The 21,367-nt window shown below is 35.8% G+C and overlaps 1 protein-coding gene across 1 annotated transcript in view; it reads right to left on the bottom strand.

Annotated features, from left to right (window-relative positions):
* Positions 1 to 12,043: 12,043 nt before the first annotated feature.
* Positions 12,044 to 21,367, bottom strand: part of LOC102101892 (uncharacterized) — a 70,055-nt gene continuing 60,731 nt past the window's right edge. Inside the window, 4 exon segments of the mRNA XM_014251858.2 lie at positions 12,044 to 12,172; positions 13,503 to 13,579; positions 14,229 to 14,384; positions 15,983 to 16,049. Coding sequence (XP_014107333.2) covers positions 12,044 to 12,172; positions 13,503 to 13,579; positions 14,229 to 14,384; positions 15,983 to 16,049 — 429 coding nt within the window.

The raw sequence follows: 21,367 nt of genomic DNA, 5'->3' as shown, positions 1-21,367 counted from the left end.
AAATATTTTTAAATTCATATCAGATGAAATTCAATTCCAGCTAAAGTCTGCATCTTTGAGAAATAACATAAATGGATATTCATTTTCTTACACTGGCCTTGACTCCTAACATCTGACAACTAAGAAATTTTCTTAATTCATTAATAAATAATTATTTTAAACTCAATAAATTAATAAATTCATTTATATTTCTCTGCATCATGAAAAAAAATAGTCTTCTCTTTTAAAAGCAGCTCAGATTCACAGGACATAATAATGTGCAAAACCAAATTAAGCAAACCTTTTTCCACTAAAGAAAAAAATTCTTTAATCTGAACTTCATTTTCTGAAGAAATTTTAATAATCTTTTTCTTCAGAGACAAATTTTACATTTTTAAAAGAATATTAGAGGACAAAATTAATTCTCAGCAGTTCCCAGGGCAAGAAAATATTTTGTGTGACTTTTTTTGTCACTTTACCAGCTGGCCCCAAGGAAAGCTGACTTTATAGCTACATTTACCCCTTAAGACTTAGAAGAGAGTTTGGATGCATAACAGCATATAATGATCATATATTTCTGATGAGTTCAGCAGTGGTTTAATGACTTCAGAAAGGTTCATTTGAAGGTCTTTAGATCACTTGCTCTCATTCAGATTTCATCCAGATTAAAACAGCCAAAATGACTAAAGACATTGCAGATATAAGGATAATTTGTTCTTCAGTATTTTAGGAAGTGAGATAAGATCCAAATGCATCCCTTAGACTTTTTAAAATGTCTTTATTCATGGGATCAGGTCACCAGAACAAGTTAAAAACTACAAGCACTTTTTAAAAATTTTTAAAACGTTGTTGCAATTCCTTTCCCACCCAGCTGCAAAGGGGCCTCTAAATTACTCTATTGTCCATGGGATTTGTAGAATAGCAGCTAGAACTAACATGAAACTGAACAATAGCAACACTGTACTCCTTCTCAAGAAAAAGGAAAATTGTAGTCTATGGCAAAAGCTTGGGCTGCTATGTGATAATTGACTCCTTTTAGAAAATTCTCTAAATGCTTTCTATTTTTTAAAGAAAAAAACTTTGGTGTTAAGCATTTGAATTTTTTTCCTTGTTTGAAAATAAGTTAAATTTGAGGAGATATTTTTTGCTTGAACTGTTAAAAGAAGTTTATTGACAAGAGTGTGTGAATGGAGAACAAGCTGAGAAACTGCCCCTGACAAAATTGGTTAAGTTTTCCAGAAAATGCTTTAGCATTACAAAAATAATGCTGTCTTTACACAGAAGAAACATATTATGTGGTGAGTGTGACCAGTTTTTTTAGATTTCAGAAAAGCCTGAAAAAAGTAAACAAATGGTAAGGAAGATGATTCCTCAGCAGGCAACCGTTACAAATAAAGCAGAAAAAAAGAGGAATGCAGACAAAATCAGAATTATCCATGGGGCTGAAGCTTTCTGCTGTCCTGATGGGAACAGAGAGAAGTTACTACTCAAGGTTTTTTGGAAAAGTAAACAAGCCTTCAGGATGCTGAGTGAATGCAGTGGACACCTGAATTCCACAGGGGCCATGGAGCAGTCTTCAAATGACAAGGACTTTGTTGAATCTTCAAGAGGAAGAAGCACTTTCAGCAAGATCTTTGCTTTTGCTTGTATTTCATACAATTCATGCTCCTTGGCCTCTCACACTGAACACACCCTCAGTCTGCAGTGTAGAACTACCACAGTGCTGCAAGTAAAAACAAACACTTGATGTTTGGTCATTTGCTTTGAAAAGTAGCCCCTGGGTGAAACTAGATTTTTTTTTTTTTTATAACACTGTCACTTCTGGACTTACGGTAAAAAGGACATAAAAGTTTTGTGAAATGTTGTGAAAGAGAACAAAATATAAGAATGTCTTTGGTAAAACCTTTTGCAAAAGTTTTTATGGTTTATTTTAATAGAAACATTTCTAATTTTTTTAAAAAACCCAACTATTTAAGACATATTTTTTTAAGAAAAATATTTACATACTTCTTTAGTAAAAGACATTCTACCTCAGAAGTACTTGTTTCAAAATACTTAAATCCTGACATCCTAGTGTCAATAATGCCTCTCTACCAAAACCATATATTCAGCGGCCTTTTTGGTTTGTTTGTTTGCACCAACTTATAGCATTTAAATCTGAATTAAAACAGCTGCAATATTTATTGATACACATAATGAGAAAAATGAACAAATTAGAAAGGTGATCAAAGGATAAATGAAAAAAGCAGAACATAACTGAGAAGCAACAAAAGTGTTGCCATATGAAAGGGCCTCTCAGATGAGTTTGCAAGCAGTAGAAGTATAAATGATAAAAAAGTGTTTGAAATCAGCTGTTTTAAGTGAATGAAAGCTGCAGTTGGACACAAAAGGCATCTCAATTACAGCCATGTCAGATTATTAACTGCAGAAAACCTCCAAAGACATTTGCACACAAGGAATATCTAAGGGTCACAAACAAGAAGACTGAAACTGTCAGAGGGGTTGGTCTTGTTTAAAATATTTTCAAAATAAATTTTCTTTAAGTGGTCTCAAATGAAAGAAACAATCTTACAGACTTCAGTATTGTACAAAAGGATGGAAAGGAGCACTTCACTCTTGTAGTTTTTAGCCTGTATAAGCAAAAGAAACAAAAAATAACAATAGGAACAATTCGTGAACATTCACCTGGTCTTTGCAGCAGAATCCAGAAATTCCATCTGAGTGCACTACCCAGTATGTTGGTAACTATAAGTATGATGCTTTCAGAAAAGAAAAATAGATAATATTTGAGGAGAAATCGTTGTGTGTGATAGATTGGCATTTAAGAAAACAAAGAGAAACACTTAAAGAAGTTAAAACTGCTGGAGGCTGGTGGGAGTTTTTCTCCCAGCCAACAACTGGCCATTTCTAAGAATTGACAGCAGTTTTGACCATTGAAAAGTGAGATCAACCTGTGAACACCACCTTAAGACCTAAGCCTGGGAATTTCTTTGTCTCTTTGTTTCCTGTCTGTGAAAGGTAACTGAGCTTTAGCTGGCTTCCCATTCCTCTGCCCAGGCCATGCAGCCCGGGCAGGGGCTGGGCTGGGCCTGCCGCAGCTCCCGGCCGGGACATGGGGCCTGCGGGGCTTGCCCCGGGTTCTGGCTGGGCCAGGCCGGTCCCTGGCTCGGCTGCAGTTTTTGCTGTGACTGAATTCACCAGAGACTGCCGAGTAAAGAAAAAAAGCTCTTGACCTGCGGCAGGCTGAGACAGTGACCACACTCTCCAGAGCAGCCATGAAGAATCTTCCATCGCAGACAGCTCCAGCCGCTGCTCCGGCAGAGATCACAGAACCATCTACAAAGCCTGGGCAAGATTTTAACCCTTTCATTACCCAGATGAGACTTGCAGATTAATCCTTTTTTCCAGAGAAAGAAAAAGAGAATAATCAACATGTAAAGAGACTTTATAAACTATCGGAGACAGTGATGAAAGGAATTAAGCTTCAGAAAAGGTAGAGAATAAGGAGATGCTTTAATATGCTGAAATATATTTCTGTTAAAGCTATGGAGATGGACAATAGTGTTCTGAAAAAACTCCTTTAACTCATGACAGAATATATTGGGAGGAATAGAGTAGTTCAAAGTGTGGATTTTGAGCAAAAAGTAAAGTGATTGTTATACAGTGAGGTGCTGGAACAGAAGGAGAGAAGTAATATTTGAAGACCTGTAGCTTTGTAGAAGCAAAGAGAAAACTCCTGTTTCCAGGGAGGCTCACAAAGACAAATGAAGAGAACTTTTGCCTTTGAATAAGTCATCCTTAAAAATGACATCCCTAGACTCATTGACCCATAACACACTTCAGAGTGATGTGAAATGATAAGAGACAACTGATGACAGATTTCCAGGCAGCTGGCATCAGAGAAATAGAAAGCTATAACAGAAATAGTTTTCTTGTGAGAAACTCCACAAATTAGCAGAAGACTTCTGTTTCTCTACAAAGACTGATGAAAAGACTTTAGCAGGAATTGGGACTGTTTTAAACACCAAAGTTTTTTGTCTCTATGTTGTCATGTGAACAAGAGAATGGTTGGGTAGTGGGGGAAAAAAGGGTTTTCTGGAAGTTTTATTCTAGTGTTCTTATTCTTGTAGTTTTGTTAATAAACTTTGTTTATTCCTTTTAAGTTTTAAGCCTGTTTTGCTCTTGTTCTAATCCATATCTCACAGCAAGAAATAAGTAAGTTTTCTAGTAAATTTTTAGTTACTGCTTTAAAACCACGATATTTATTTGGTACATTGGCCGGGAAAACAAAATTAGCAAATTTAAACTACTACATTGTGACATGGTGATAACAGTACAAGTGAGGAAACAGGCAAAATTTTAGCCAAGATGTTAGACCAAGAGATGCAGATATAACAGATCAATGAGACAGTACCTGCAAATACCTTGTAAAAAATGTCACTCTCTGGTTTCACAGATGTTTGGTTTGAACTCTCAGTAGCTTTCCGTTATACTGAATTATGCAAATCCTTCAGCTGTCCTTCACTTTAAAGGGGAGCATTAATCAGTTGACATCAGGTGGAAAGGCCTAGAGAAAATTAGAAAGGAACACAGTTGTGAGCTACCACACATCCAGCCTCTGCAACATTGATGGAGAGCAAATTCCTGACTTGAGAAAGGGTTCTCAGTGTTTGCTAACTCAAAGTTTAAGCCACATAAGCACAACGACAGAGACTTCTATGCAAGGGTTTAGCAATGGTCTTGACAGTAAGCAACTTCCAAGCCAGCATGGGTTCCTATAGGATTGCCTGAACCACCTGGAAATAGTTCTCATTTATCTATGTCTTACCTGTGATGTTGCTTTGTTCATGGCTCTGCCTTGTAATGAAGTGTCTTTTCTTCTTCTTCCAACTCAACTGATTACTTTTGAACGAACCTGAAAGAAGGTGTACTGAGTTTGAAGGGATTTCTGTTTGTTTTCTTGTTTCCTGGGGAGCAGTAGCTTTCTTGGCATGTGCAATACTAATGATTAGCTCAGTGGTATTTCACATATTGTCCAGGATAGCTCACTTTGGAGTTCTTAGTGACCTGTGACCTGTTTTTCTACTCCTTTTTTTTCTCAAATGCAAGATACTTTTCTGTAATAAGAAATCTATAATCTGGTATATTATCATGAGATCAATGAGTTAGTCAAGCTATTCCTTGTTTTAAAACACTGGCAAACCAAAGTCAGCAATTAGCATATACCAAAAAAGTAAATAACGTCTTGGTCATTTCAAATGAAGAAGTTTGATCTTGCAAAATTTTCTGGTTTGAGGGAAATTGTGCTTGATATGTAAACAGCATGTAAAACCCCAATTGAAAAAGTGTCTCCCATTTGTCTCCAGACTGAGCCTGGAATTCATCTCCCCTGGTCTGAACTAAGAGCCAGATGTCGAGGTATTTAGACAGCTCCCTCAAAAAAATAGTCAGCACTATTTTTCCATAGCTACTGGATAAAAAAAGGCAGCCCCACGGTACTGTGTACAGTGTCTGTCTTGGGCAGTCATCCTCATATGGAAAGTAGTGCTCACTTCTCTCTGTGGTCTACAGGAAGGACCTAAATTACTGCTCTGGACTATGCTTGCATTACTGAATTTCAAACAGTTCATAATTATCCCCTAGATAAAGCACATGATAATTTCTTCTACTGATAGGATAAACTTGTAAAATCATTTATTTGTGTTAATTGATGTTCTGAAAAATAAGATTTTTATCCATAGTTTTATATTTTAAGTTTTTATTTATATTTATTTTATAGATGTGTAGAGGTCTAACATATATTTATGTTAGACCTCTACATATCTAACTCTAGCAAGATCCTGGAAACTTTGGATTACCTCTGGCTCTTCTTTACTTCAGTGCAAGCAAACTGACTTCTGTAAGTCAGAGGAAGCAGCATCAAATAAGGCTTCCCTAGATCATTTGAGCCCATAATTATTCTTTTGATGCAAGTGAAAACACACATGACTGTTTCTGGATCCTTTTAGATATACCTTCATGATTTATCACAATCTTCCTCTCACCGGATGAGCATACATAACAGACATATACTGCTATGTTTATCCTTTCAGAACTATTTAAAACAGGAGATTTTTACAATATGGGGTATAAAAAAGTAAATCAGACAAAGAAGATCACTTAGAAGACATATGCATTATTAGGTCACATTCTAAATGATGTGAGTAACATGGACAAAAGCTGGTTAAAACCCATCAGGAACTCAGAAAGCTTAAAGAAGAGGGTGACCAGTAATTTGTAACACAGGTGGTCGCGACAGTGTTAGGCAAGCTACTGCATTATACACACCTCCTTGTTCACATCATTTAAGCCTTTTGATCCTTTTTAATTTCTTTCTGTAACTTTTTTAAAAATTCTTTTTTCGTTTCTTTTTTCTCTCTCTTGATTCTTCTGCACTTCTTCTGTACTTTTTTTCACTCCTGGATTTCTCAGTCTCCTCTGAGCTGAGCTCCTTGGGAATATTCCCTCACGGGGAGTCCTGTTTATCACAGTCCTCCAGGTCAGGACAAAAACTCCAAAGCCTGTTGGATCTTGTTACTCATGTTTATTAGGATGTTATCATAAAATTTGGCAGGTCTCTCCAGACTATTTATGCAAGTTTAATTCACTGCAATCTGGTTCATTTTCTTCTGATGGTACAAAATGGCCTTGTGGCTCACTTTGGCTTTTGAAGACGCAAAATGGCCCCGAACTACACATTTCTTTTATCTTTATACTTATTCTTATCCAATTAACAATAGATTCGTATATTATTTTTCTTAATGACTCAATGACCCATCACCTGTGTGCTGCACTGCAGCATTTTCTGTCCAATCACTCACTATTACCCAAAAACCTGTCTAAGAAGAACATGAAGAAGAAACAAGGAAAATAAACAACATTCTAAACCCTCCATCTTGTCTTCTGCTTTCTAAATTGTTTTAAACTCTATACTTTAACTTTTTTACCCAGTGACTTAAGAAACTCTCTAATCTACACACTCACACTTCTAGCTTTTCTATCAAACTTTAGCAGTTTCCATGTATCACCATGAAAACATGCTCATAAATTTCATGTTGTATGAAATTCAGTGTTTTTCTGGATTTTTGAACTAAGTATCAGAAACAAGGGCACACACTCTGTGTCTCAGACTCCAACACTTTCCAAAGCAAATTAGCAGCATTACCTACTACTTTTTATTTTTTTCTTTTTTTTTTTTTTTTTTGCCTCACTGGTTTCCCATAGGTTTCTTTGGGTTCTAGGCATACTTCAACTATTAGAAGAAAAAGTCAGCAGCTGTCTGTTAAAAATAAAAGAGAAAAATCTTTGATTTTCCAGTGTTTGGTCTGTAGGTCTAGTGGGTTTCTTTTATTTCTTTGATTCAGTGATTATTTGGCTGACAACTGATCAATTCATAAACTCTTAGTCAGCAGGTGTGCTTGTAAAAGTACCAAAACATGAAAGTAATAAGCTGATATACTTATCTATATATTATACTATGCTTTCTCTCAGGATTTTTGGAGGTCCTTGCCCTTGTGGTAAGAACAATAAACATTTCTTTCTGTTCTAGCTGATCCTCATTACATCTATTTAAAAAGGTATTTTTGTTACATAGTGTCGCACTATATTAGGAATGGTGGAAGCATGACAGAGACTCTCATAGCTTGGATGCACAAGAGAGCAAGTTACATTCTTTCAGATCTTCTTTTATAGACAGTTCTGAGAAGGTCCGAAAGGTAAAACTCTCATTGGTCGTGAAACTAACATATCACCATCATTGGACAATTGGAACACCACCCATTGACCATTTCTTGCAAGTAAACAACAAGGACCCAAACAACTGCTGCAGAGGTTTTTTCCTTCTCAAAGGACTGTTTGGATTCCTCCTTATGATTTTTCAGGCCAGAGTGAGAACGTTGTGTGACTTAGTTCCACACAGGCTCAAACTAATACCTGAAGCCTAAAAATTTGACCATTGTCAGTTCCCATAACTTAGTTTCTCAGCAAAAACCTTATCCATATAATAATTAGCTGGACCAGACCCTGGAATATAACTTTCTTCTGTTAGATAGCGAGCAATTACACAAATATAATCCCAAGAGGAAGAAATTTGTTACAGCTGGAAAAAGAGAAACTCAGATCCAAGAGCAAGCCAGAAAATAGTGATAAAGGTCGCCACAAAGCATATAAGTATCTGGAGCAGATGATCCTGTGTTTTTCTTTAGGGTCTTTCTGACCCTAAAGAAGGTGGATTATTCACCCACCTTCCCACCAGTTCTGCACTTCCAACTCGAATTAACAAATTCACTCTGGAGCTTTTTTCAATCCTTAATGCCATCTTCCCTCTCTTCCCTTTAAAAACGATAACACTGGTGAATGATTTACAGTGTCTAGAGTGCTCCTTTAAATACATAAAATTTAATATAAATTTAAACTGAAGATCAAAGCAGATTCCTCAAAATACAAAACACAAGGTTATTTTGAATGTTCATTGCTGTTATTTAAAAGGAGATGGTCAACACAAAAATTTGGAACAAGCCATATGAGAGATCAGAATCAGTACAAAGGCAAAACCCTGCAAAGGAAGTAATCTTTTGGATACTAACAGGCAACCCCAAAAAATAGTTAAGATATGCAATTTACAAAGATATTATTTTATTCTTTGTAGATATAAATATTATTTGTAACTGAAAAGGTCAGACAAGTAACATTCCACATAAGTGATTCATGTACCAAGTACACAATAAACTGATAATAACCAAACTTTATTCTATGAATGAAACACCTGGGCCCTGAATATCTGTAAACAGTTTGAAACTAAAGCTGGAATTTGAAGATGCACAAAGTTGCTGGAGTGTAAGTCAAAATTACAAAGAATCCTGCAGCTCATTGCATGTTTGTTAGACATCTCTAATCTCATACAAAACTGAAAAATTTCAAAAGAATTTAAGTGAAATGACATTTCTAACAAGTTCTAACAAGGCATTCATTTTCCAGGGAGATTAAACTAATACCTAACCTGCATTCAGTCTTTATAGGTCAATGAGTCCAGGTAAATGAGCTGATTTGTGAATGTACTATATTGCTGTTGGACAGAATATAGAAGTGTGGATTCATTCACAGCATGCACCAGAATGAGTTGCTAGGGAAGGCCTTGAGTGAGAGACTCTCAAGAGACTTTCCTTTGGGAACAGATCAGGCACAGACAGGCTGTAATTCTCTCAGGCTCAGAGAAATCAGGTCCATGGTACTACACATACTCTCCACTCTCCCTCTCCTGCCTGTATATGTACATACATAGGGAATCCAAGGATTAAGCCACCACAATACTTATTTCAGTGAAAATTTCTCATTATTAAGTATTTTAATTTATATTACATTTGAAAGCCAAAATATCTATTCTGGCTTCAACTGTTCTTTTTTGTTTGCTTGCCCTGCTTAAGAGCTGAAGGGTCACTTTCGAAGTAAACATTAAGAATCAAGAATTCATTCAGAATCCAGAATTCTCATTCAGAAGTAATGAGAAAAATATATCAGAATTTTTAATGACTTATTATTTCCAAATGAATCAAGAGGTAAAGTTAGAGACATGTTTATTTTCTCATAAACTTTAGCATATATAAATAAAGTGCACAGCTCTAGGTTAAAAAATCAGACCTATATAAAATGGTTTTGAGGACACTTAGGTGACAAGAGGTCTGCTGAAATGGCTCTTTCAAGATATATTTTCTGCTGCAAATATGAGTTCCACCTAAATGTACTTTAGAGCCAATTCCATAATATAAGCACTATATAAAATATATATAAAATATAACAATAATATAAAATATAATGGAAAATATGAACCTAGATTATGGACCCATATTTGCAGATTGAGAGTATCTGTAGTAAATTCAATCGATATGGGTTCACTTTACTGTATTTGAGGCAAATCAGCTGTTACCAACCTGTTCACTGAATATTTGATTGACCTGTTAGAAATGACATTAAAACATTATGAGTCATGATGGCATTTTCTTAATAGCTGCTTCAGTTCACAGTGCATGTGAGGAAAATGAGATTTTAAATTTACCTATTATGGGATAGACCCTACTCCATCTAGAAACTCGTATCTCTGGTGTTAGCTGAAGCTGACAGAATGAGGTTCTGTACAGAAATTCGCTACAGAATTCAATGTGTTTTTATCCAGGATTGCCATGCTATCAGAATTGTAGCAATGGGATTTTATTTTTAATTAGTTTTTTATGAAATTTATTAATTCATTTTTTATATCAAGACATCCATGGCTCAGACATATATTTCTGCTTAGTGAGGAAAGTGTTAAAGTCCATCACTAATACAATATTTTTAAAGTTTTACAGTACCATACATTTTAAAAATCTTGGAAACTTAAGAAGCTCTCTCAAAGTAAGCAAAAAAAAGCAGAGTTCATCTCTGTGCTTCCTAGAATATCTGATTCAACACTTTTCTATGAATAGTTGCTCATGACAGAGGTCATTCTATGTAAGGCTTTAAAATTCAGTCAAGATAGAGATTATTATATGAAGAGCTCACAAGAAAGACATTAAGACAGAGACTTCTCAACCCGCACAATCAAGGGAGAAAAAAGTAGCCACCATTGTCACACTGCTTGAAGCAGGACAGATTTCCCATATACAGAAAATGTGGAAGGCAATTACAGCTTCACAATTTCCTGGTGCCTTTCATCTAAACACTACATAACTCTCAAGAAACATTAATGAAGTAAGCAGCTTAATATGTCTAAAAAGTACAGTAAGGAAGGAATGTAGGAGGATTTTGGCAGATATCCTAGTACCCTGAAGTTGCTGATCATAAAATGATCTAAAGCAACGTTTGGAAGCCATAAAGAAAAAGATTACATCTTTTTTCATAATCTACAGAGTGCTTTATGAAAAGTTAAGGAAAAAAAACACTAACAAGATATTGCTGGCTGAGTAATTTTCAATATATGTGGTTTGTCAGTGAAAAAGCAAGAATTAAAAAGAATGTTCATGAAAAAATGTTGATTTCAAAATTACATCTGTTTATTTAGGTTATCATCCATTTCTCAACTTCCAGAGCTCTGAAGAGTCCCATTTAAGTTTTAAAAATACAGGACTGGTTAGCAAACCAGAAAAATGAAAATTCAAGTTGCAATGAATTAAGCTCTTCAGATTATTTAGCATAGGTGTGAACAACTTTCCACAAAAACAGTAGCTTGAATGTTAAAAATATGTCTAGGCATTAGCACTTCGAGTTCTTGTAAGGCTTGGAAAGGAGAGAAAATTATCGCTGTGTAATGACTTTAAATCATTACAAAATCATTAAAATCTCACATTATGAGATAACACACACACACCATCAAAGATTTTTCTAGAATTCTATTAATTTCTCCTGGAAATTTCAGTCAATGCAAATAAAGAGCTTTTGGTTAGTGTGCATCCTCTGATGGAGCACATCTTTATACAGCCTAAGAAATATGCTAGCATCATTTAAGGCCAGTATTTTAACATTTTTTGGAATTCTTTCTCTCAGTTACATAATTTATTAAAAAATAACAAAAGTTAATAACTGGACTCAGACTGTAATATCCCTTTCATTTCAAAGTATATACTTGCAGCTCTTAGAATTATTTTTCTCCTAATGCAGATGAGGCTAAACATTTATTAATAAAACCTACAAAATGTCCTAACTATAGAAAAAATATCTATAGTGATAAAACATCATTAGATGCATTTAACATCAGAGCAACAAATTCTTGGCTTCATTACCTTAATTCAGTTATATTAAACAAAACATTTTGTTAGATGGCAATGATAAGGTCTTGTGTGTCTTGGCAGGAAAATAAAATTAAAAATTTTCTTTGCAAAACACAGTAACAAGTTTTCTCATTCTATTCCTTCACTCTAATACAGCACATGTTCTTTGGTTTAGAATAAATAAGTAATAAATAACAATAGGACTAAACCAAAATAAAATTGTTCATGTGTTATCTTACTGTATACCTATCACCTTCTTTACTGTTCAAAGGTTTTTTTGCTCCCATTCATACAAAGCTCTCTTCCATGTTTGTGCACAGCAGAAAAGAATCCATGAGTCTGGGCTTTACCAGCTGCTGAAAATCTGACTCTTCCAGTCCATCACAACTCATAAGTGCTAGTCTCCACAAGGCTGCCTAGAAAAACAAAACAGCAGCATTGCAATGCACTCAGGTTTGGCAAAGCCTTCATTGCAGGAATCCATTATAACAATATCTAAGTAACAGCCAGAATTCAAAACTGAACTGTGCAGGTCTATGAATTCTGCGGCTAGGTAATCTCTCCTTACTGTCTTCATCTGTCAGATGAATCTTCCCTCATGCAAAGTTATTAAATTACAATTTTATTGGGGTACATTACTTTTAGACCTGAGCAACAGGTCTAAGTACAGTACAAGTCCTCAGACACCAGTGACAATACCTATCAGAGCTTGAAGCAGCTTATGTCTCAAGGACAATATTTTTGCCACATTTTTATCAGAAAACATCTTCAGGCAGTTACTAAAATATCAGGAGAAGCAGAATTTCTGAGACAGGGAGGTAGGTAAGGTCTCAAGCAATAAGCATGGATTCAAGGAATGTGCAGCAACAACCTCAGTGAGACAGAAGAATCATAGTCTGGTTCCCTGCCATTGCTCTGGGGTCTCTGCTTTAACCACACAAGATTAACAAGTCTTCCTGGCATAAAGGAAGAATAACCACAGAATTTTCTATGCTCACATTTATACTCTTGTCATCCTGAATGAGACCTGCTTAAATGAACAAGCTGCAATACATGAGCTTTACTTTTACATTTAAAATAATACTAATATCATAAAGCACTGTCAAACAATATTCTTCAGTCTTCATTCACCAGAACTTGTGCTCCAACCCGAGATCACATATGTCCCCAGGGCCCTGTCACAGAATGCTTGGTGAAATCATTCAACTCTGGCATTTGGCTCGTAGTCCGTGCAGTGGAGATGGGATCTTTCTCCTGAGCAGAGAAAGTGTTAAGCTTCTCTTGCCCACTCTTTGCCTGGGCACTATATTGTCTTGGCAATACAAATAGAACAAGAAATTGAATTGGAGTGGAAGCAAGAAGTATCTTTTCCCCTTTTTGGATGCTTTACATAAATATTTTCATATATATGTGTGAGTGCAGATAAAGGGTTGCTACCCCCATGACTCAAGGCTAATTTCAATGGAATTTAGGAATTAATGAATTCTTAAATTCCAAAGTGTTCCAAGGAAGTTTTTTTTGGTGCTCAGTAATATGAAGAAGAAGCCATTTTTCCTTATGTGCTTAAATCTTCAATTTAAGGATGAATAATTGAGAGTGTACAAGATTGGGCTTAAGGGGAAAAGCAGGAGACCCTGACATGAATTTAGAGCATTTCTGCAATACTTATGCATTTTGAAATCTAAAGGGAGGTTTTCTCCTTAATTTTCCAGTATAAGCATGAAAGGAATACTACAATGTACATACCAGACTTGCCACTAAAACAGATTCACTGTTATTTCTTTCTGTCGGTGATCTGCAAAGTTTAATCAGGTGAGGAACACCTGAGTGCACAAGAGTGTCAGGAGAAATAATTTAGAAAAACAACTCCTTATTTTGTGATATTTTTTAAGATGCATCATGTTGGTCTTTTTTTTAGTAGATATGATCTCTAATGCAAAGATGATATGCAAATACTTAAGGGACTTTTGATGGAGCTATGCAGTTCAGAGCAGTCATAATTAATGTTTGTAAAGCATAAACAAATAAGTTGGATTTACTTGCTGCAGTTTCAGAGTGGAAATTGTGACCTCCATTTCTTCACTACCAATCATCCCACGCACCCTTAAAAAACTCCTACCCAAAGAACACATTCCCTCCCATTGGATTCATCACACCTGGACCTGCTGGGGTCCCAGATTTCTGTGCCCTGACAGATCCTGCCCAAGGATTTACATAAAGGAACGGAAGAGGCAGCAGTGTCAGATGGCACAATAAGGCACAGCTATATGATGAGTGGATGCTGCACCTCAGGTTCCTCTGGGAAACGAGCCAGAGGTTCATTTAGCTCCATCTTCCCAGTCATCCTCTGGACAGATTCTTTAGGGAATATCTTTCATAAAGTTTACCAAGTGAGGCTAAAAATTAAAAAGAGCTTCTCCATGACTGGCAGTACCTCCTTACAGTGCCATTAAGTAGGAGGCACATCCTTACAGCTGAGTTTTACGGCTGCATCTGCCACCTCAGGATCTCGGCTGAGCTGTGCCAGGGTAACTGCAGATTTCTGCTGGACTCGCTCACAAGCTGCAACATCTGCTGGATTTCCTGAGGAGGATTTTTCAAAGAGCATTTCCATTAAAAGTTGAACACCTAAAAGAATTCAAGAGCCATTGTTATCCACTCTCCAACAAAAAAAAAACTCAATGCAAAAAAGTAAAGGGAAGAGGGAAGCTGGGTTAATACAGACCAGCTACTGCCCAAAAAGGGCATGAAGAACATATAAATGAAGTCTGCAATTTTGACATCAGCACCCAAGTGCATCTGATCTATGCATAAGTTCATCTTCACTAGGAAGCTACAGAACTTCTGGATCTAGAAAATTACTAAGTCTTTCGTCCTCTAAAAGTTTGTATTTTAAATTTCACTAATTTATTTCAATCAGCCAAATGTAATTCTTTATTTTCTTCTAAATTAACTTAAAGATAATCACTATCTGAAAAACCTGTAGTGACATATTTCAGGTCTCTAAATGAAGTTTCATTCCCATTCAAAGTAATTTTTTTGTTTGTTTGTTTACATATTTTTAAGCAGGGCTTTAAAAGTTTCTTTCTCAAACTGTTTAAGGGTATTTTAGAATGAGGAATCCATTAATGAAGGAAATGATGAATTTATCTTTCTTGAAGTTTACTGTATGACTAACTCTTCATTCCAGAAGAGACAAGGTCATCCATGTCAAAGCGGCTTCATTAATTTATTGTTGCCTGTTGGAGTTGATATTCTTCTTGTAGCATCACAAAAAAAGGATGATGATTTCTCTTTTCTAGACTATTTTAAGTGTAAAGACAATTATGTGCTATTAGACTCCATATGCTATTAGGCATTCAGATTACATCAGGTAGCATCAGAGAACATTTGCATAAATAATTCAGAGAATTATCATCAGAGCCATGCAGCTAGATAATAATCAATCAACATACAAAAAAGTCAGAGTTGAGAAGAAAGTACCTCAATTCTCCAGAATTTGAAGACTGTTCTCAGAATGTGGTCTCTGACTAGGACCTGCTTATTATAACATTAGGCAGTCACTAAGAAGATTTTACACACAAGATGAGTGCCAACCGCTCTCAAAAGCCAGGAGGAAAATGCTTCTTGTGAAATTCCATGACAGAGTGTATACACAAATTTTACTTGTTGTCATTGTCCTTGACAGTCCACTGCAGTGTCTAACATGAGTTTGGCCTACTTGGCCTAGCAAAGCAATATATGTGAATTTTCACTGTAATTTAATGTTTCCCACAAAAAAAAAAAAAAAAAAAAAAGAAAAAAAAAAAGGAAAAAAGCAAAGGCACCTGTCTTTCTATATTGCTTGGCCTTGAATTTGCTGGCAGGTGTATTAATAAGGTATTTACATCTTACCACAATATTACCGGTATTACCACAATACAAGTTACTGAAACACTTTTTACTACTTTGCTTTCCATCTGGGAATAAGTCACACACACAGAACACCAGCAACATGGTCACAAAGGCAAAGTTTCCTAAAACAGTGGCATTATATTTTGGTTATGTAGAACCATTCCCAGGACTCATTTTGCACCCTGCAGCAATGTGCAATATCCAGCAGAGACAGGATGCAAAATGAAGCTTTATTAGTGAAGCCTTTCTCCTTTATTGTGTAAGTACTACATTCCCATCTACTCAGGCTCTCCAGAAATAAATAAAAGATATAATTCAGCTAAAATGCATACCATTTCCTTGAATGATTTCTGAAGCACACTGGTCCAAGACAGACATGTTTGCCAATATTGTTACCACCTGTTGTTAAAAGGAGAAGAAAATATGAAGTCTAGTCCTACAATTCAGTAATATTAAATGTCATTGTGGTTCATAAAATAAATGTGGCAGAAATATGGAAAATTTGTGAGTGCTTTTATTGCGCTGAATAGGTTTAGGTGAAATATGAAGAAATCCTTGCAAGACATTTGGAGTTTTGAGCTTTGATTCAAGGGAATATTTAAGGAATATTCTTCAGCTTTGTTGGAGTCAAGAATTTTGTGCATGTTAAGGCACAGTCTCAAAAGCAACTGGGCTTAAAATTCTGTTTATACCTTTCCAGAGGTAAAGACCATGGTTAGACTTTGTACCAACACATTCACTGTTGATATGTGAACAAGCACGTTCTGAGATCTTGACTCACAGAATTTCTTACCCCCAGTAGCTTTAACTGTTTTGGAGACTAGGTGTAACTCAACTTGCTTATTAAAGTGATGCAGCAAGCCGCTGACAGAGATTGGACCCCATGGTACTGTTGGTTTTCAGTCAGTCATTCCCTTCACTGATACTGCATGCTTTCTCATACATCCTGCAAAACGTTCTTCTCAATCCTTCAAATAGTGTGCTTTTTGCATGCAGACATATCCCAATATTAACAGCATATGTGAGAGATCAAATAATAAATGCTAGAGATAGTTAGAATGCAAAACAGAAATAATATTCTTTCTTAAGAGGTTTTAAATTTTTTCTAATCTAATTCAGGAAAATTGACCAGCCTCAAAAATAATGATCAGTTTTGGAACTGGTTATCAGCTTTTTTAATAGTACAGTGTCGGTTCAGAAACCAGCAAACTTCTTAAATGTAAGGAGGCATGGGATCAAATCACCATTCTGATATCACTTTGCCTTTTAAAAACAAGGATGACTCATTTCCGATGCTGTGACATAAAGGTCTTCCACTTTTGAAGGCAGTGTTACAGTGTCGCCTCTCTGAATAAATATACTTAGCATGCAAATGAGTTGCTGAAACTCTACAGAGTGACAGGTAGATATATGGTAACTCAGTGTATGTCTATGTATTTATTCCATATTAATTATTAACTGTGTTGCAGGCAGAGTGTATATGTTTTCTCATTCTAAATTATATCCCGTTAATGAAAATTGCTTCCTCTGTGCAGAATCTGTACCCCATGTGGCTCTCTAAGCCACAGATGAAGAATTCAATTAACCACAATTTGAATACATGCCAATTATTCCACTGCTTCAAGTTATTTTTTCTAATAAGTATTTTCATACATAAAAATAGTTTGTGTGCATCTTTTGACACCAAAAAATTATTTGAGGTTATAGCTATACTTCCTTCATGTTGATTATGTGGCCCCTATATTTTTCAATATTTATGGAACTACTCTAAAGGGTTTGTATGTAACCTTATCCAGAAGGGTGTAAAAAAGACTCTTATGATCAATGACCATCAAGATCTACCTACATTAATTTTAAAATCATAATAGGACTCAAAAGGTAGTTAAGCCATAGATCAGCTCACTCCAAATGGATAGATTTTCTTTTTCCCAAGAAAATTTGGGTTTGTGTGATGTAAAAAATGTAAAGAAATATGATAATGGAAAAATATAATAGGCAAGCAGAATAAAGTTGACTTTAAATTTCCCCTACACTTTCCTATTTTAAGGTTCATACAACTTACACAAAAATTTCCTTTGTAATACAAACCAAAGTTCAAGGAAGTTTCTTATTAAGGATGAACTCTCTAGAGGAAAGCACAAACAAATGTAGACTGAATTTGCTTCAGAAAGTAACACTTCTGTGAGCACTGGTATTAGTGAAGTCTTATCTCTTTCAGATTTAGATTTGATCAAAAAACACAAATAGATGTTTTCTAGTAGGTTCTCTCCCACTGTAGATTCCTTTTTTCTTTTTGTCTAATGATACAGAGGCTTACACTGCAGTCTTGATCTTTGCTTCTTTTCCCATTATCTGGCTCCAAATTTCAAAAGCCTTAGGCAGTCTCAAAAATAACTACAAAGTCCTGTTGCTTCAGCAAATCAGTTCAGCTGTTATTGTGAGACATGGAGCACACAAACAGATACAGATAAAAGTGACTGCCTAAGCCTCATTTCATAGATGAAAATTACTGGAAAAAAATAGATACCAAAAGCTCTTTCAGAACTGAAATTACTTTGAAATAATTGAAAGACTTTCAGATATTTAATATGGAATCTCTACTGTTCAACTGCAATTTTTAATACTAATTTGATTAATTGCTCAAGTAATTGATCCTGTAAAAGAGCACACTCCATGATTACAAAGCACTGGCACCTGACTCAGTTTATGATTCTTGCAATTTTTCTGGATTCCTAAGGAATACAATGAACTTGTGGTCAACTCCAAGTGTAAGAAAGAAGACATCCTGATGACAGGATACATGAGCTCTGGTCATTGCCTTCCTACCATGCAGAAGGAATGTGCTGAAGCCACCCACCAATTTCACTACCCTTGTGATGTCTTGATCTGTGGGATTTGTAAGTGTGTTATTAAGCAAATTTTGTCAGGGAATCCAGCATAATTGCCTACCCCAGCACCTGTATTTCTGCTAAGCAGATTTGCTTTGGAGGTCGATCTCAACTCATGCATTTCCAATATCTGTATTTTAGCAGTGCTCTCTCATAGACTGACTCAGGTTTCTCCACATTTTGTCCTCTGCTATCCAAATGGGTCAAGAATTGTGGGTGCCTCTACAGAGCAGGAGTCTGCTAAACATGGTGGCTGCAGTTTTGTCTGTGATCTGGAAGCTCTAAATCCACTGTACTAATGAGAAAAATCACAGAAAGATAGACTTCATCAAGAAATAATCAGCATAGAATCATAGAATTGGGTTAGAAGGGACTTTAGAGATCATCTAATTCCAATCCCTGTCACAGGTAGAGACATTTCCCACATGATCAGGTTGCTCAGAGCTCCATCCAGCCTGTCATTGGACACTTCCAGTAATGAGGCATCTCTTGGCAGCCTGTTCCTGTGCCTCACCACCCTCACAGCAAATAATTTCTTCCTACTATCTAATCCAAATCTGCTCTCTTCCAGTTTGGAGCCATTCCCCTTATCCTGTCACTACATGTCCTTGTAAAGTCCTTCTTCATCTTCCCTGTTGACTCACTCAGGTCCTGGAAGGCCTGTGATATTTGTTTGCCATCAGAGGGAAGCTGGATGCATGATTCAGGTCAGTGTCATGAGTTACAGCCAGAGGAACAGACCTCCAGGGTGCCTCCTGTGCTCAACACCTGCCTGTTTCGGTGTGCTCAGCTCTACACACCTAAACCACGGGGCAGTGAGACACAGGAAAAGGCAAAACGTTAGGAAAGAAATTCTCAGACCAGCTCATGTTTTAGCACCTTTTGAAGTGGCACCAACTTTGCAAAATATCAACATGCAGAGATTTCACTGGGAGTAGCAAGATTTTTCACAAGAATAAGAGACTAAGTAGGTAACTTTCAGAACTTAAAAAAAAATCACACTTAAAATCAAGAAGCTTTGAAGGTTCATCTTTAAATGGTTCGTTGATGAACTGAGTATACGGGGATATTTGAGGGGCCCCTTACAGCCCATGGAAAATTTCCCTATTTAATAATTTAACTTCAAAAAATAATGTAATTATTTCATATTTTTCAAATGTCAATACAGCATCATCATCTTAGTCCTGAAGTTGCCCTGGAAATTAATTTGAAATCAAATTTAAAATCTCTATTTTTATAAGCAAAATAAGAAAACAGATATTAAACACCGATACATCTCTAGTGACAATATCATACATTATTATAAAATTGGCAGTGTTGATCTTTTTTGCTTATTCTATATATACTTCATAATTTAAAATTTGTTTCTTTTTCCACATAGTTTCCTTCCACTCCCTCAGACTTTCACACATATTGAATTTATGAGTGGTGAACCTTCAAGTTCTGTAGACTGCTTTGCCCTGAACTGTAGGACTTTCAGTTGCCAAGAGCAGTTTAAATTTGAGAAACCATGGTTAATCAAGAACCTTTAAAATAATTTTGTATTGAGAGTCTGCCAGTTTATTCACCAGCCTTCACAGACGTAAATGTGAACACCGTTTATTTCTATCTTTAGCACACCTTTTATAGGGTTCTACAGGGTCTACGGCTAAGCAAGTTACTATTGGCTAATACACACAGGTTTGCATTCTTTCTCTTATACACAAGGATATTGTTTTGCTTTACTCTCTCTTCTGCAGGAAGGTTTCAAGGACTTTAGCCTTTAATATCACAACTTATTTCAAAGACTGGTTTGTGCAGACAGGCCTTTACTAATATATAAAATATATCAACAATTTTCTTCAAAATGTCACCTTGGGATTTTTTTTTGCTAAAATATGTAATTACTAACACTATAATAAAACTTTTCTAAACAACTAATGGTGATTAATTCTCATCAACCACTGTACAAAGGTATAGAATCTTTGTTGAAAAAGTGAAAGCTAGATATGCTTTGCTATAAAATAAGATACACTGAGAGTGTAAATCTGTAGTTATCAAAGAGATTTAAACTTAAGGAACATGTAAGAAATGGAAGGCTTCTGTGAAAACTTTCCCTTAGTGGGAGTTTTAAAAAAGTTTTTCCTTTTATTGTGAAACCAACTACTAAGGAAGAAAGATGCCAAAGGATTTGGAGGATGAAAGCATTCATTTTAGCCAGCTAAAAGGCCACTATCTTCCACAATTGAAGGTCCCTTACCTCATTTGTGGGAAGGGATGTCCCTTATATCTTGTGGGAAGGGGAGTGTGTACAGAGGTAGAATGTGTGGTGCTAATATACTTTTATTGTTAATAAAGGCACACTGCTCAGTAGGCTTTTATCAACAGTCTTGACATAATAAAATATTAAAATATAATAAAAAAAAGAAAGACACAAGCTCAAAACAAGAACTAGCAAGTAATTTAATAGAGTGGCAAAATGGATCAATATAGAATTGTTAATTCTCTTAGTTAATTACTCCTTTAAGGTTGACTCATTGCTAAGTAATATTAATTTTTGTACATATTATAAGAGCAATTGTAATTGATTCAAATAAATGACATAAGCATAAATCATAGCATGTCTGCAAAGTTCCAGCCAGCCATCTTCAGAAACAAAGTGGCATGGAAAACTACTCAGAAGCAAGACAGAGTCTCTTTTTCTGAATGTAAGTTAAAATCATCTGAATGTCACAATTCAGGCTCCATCCACAGGGAGACAGCAAAAGAATGCATTTAGCAGGCATCAAGAACCAGCATTACAGCAAGCTGAGGAAGAAAAAACTTTTCAAGATATTATCTATATAAAAA

Source organism: Pseudopodoces humilis, chromosome 7 (genome assembly GCF_049639895.1).
Source record: "Pseudopodoces humilis isolate 2021_Gansu_Grassland_sample_001 chromosome 7, ASM4963989v1, whole genome shotgun sequence".
Lineage (NCBI taxonomy): Eukaryota > Metazoa > Chordata > Aves > Passeriformes > Paridae > Pseudopodoces > Pseudopodoces humilis.
The sequence above is the reverse complement of the archived record's forward strand: the minus strand, read 5'-3'. Positions and strand labels throughout refer to the sequence as shown.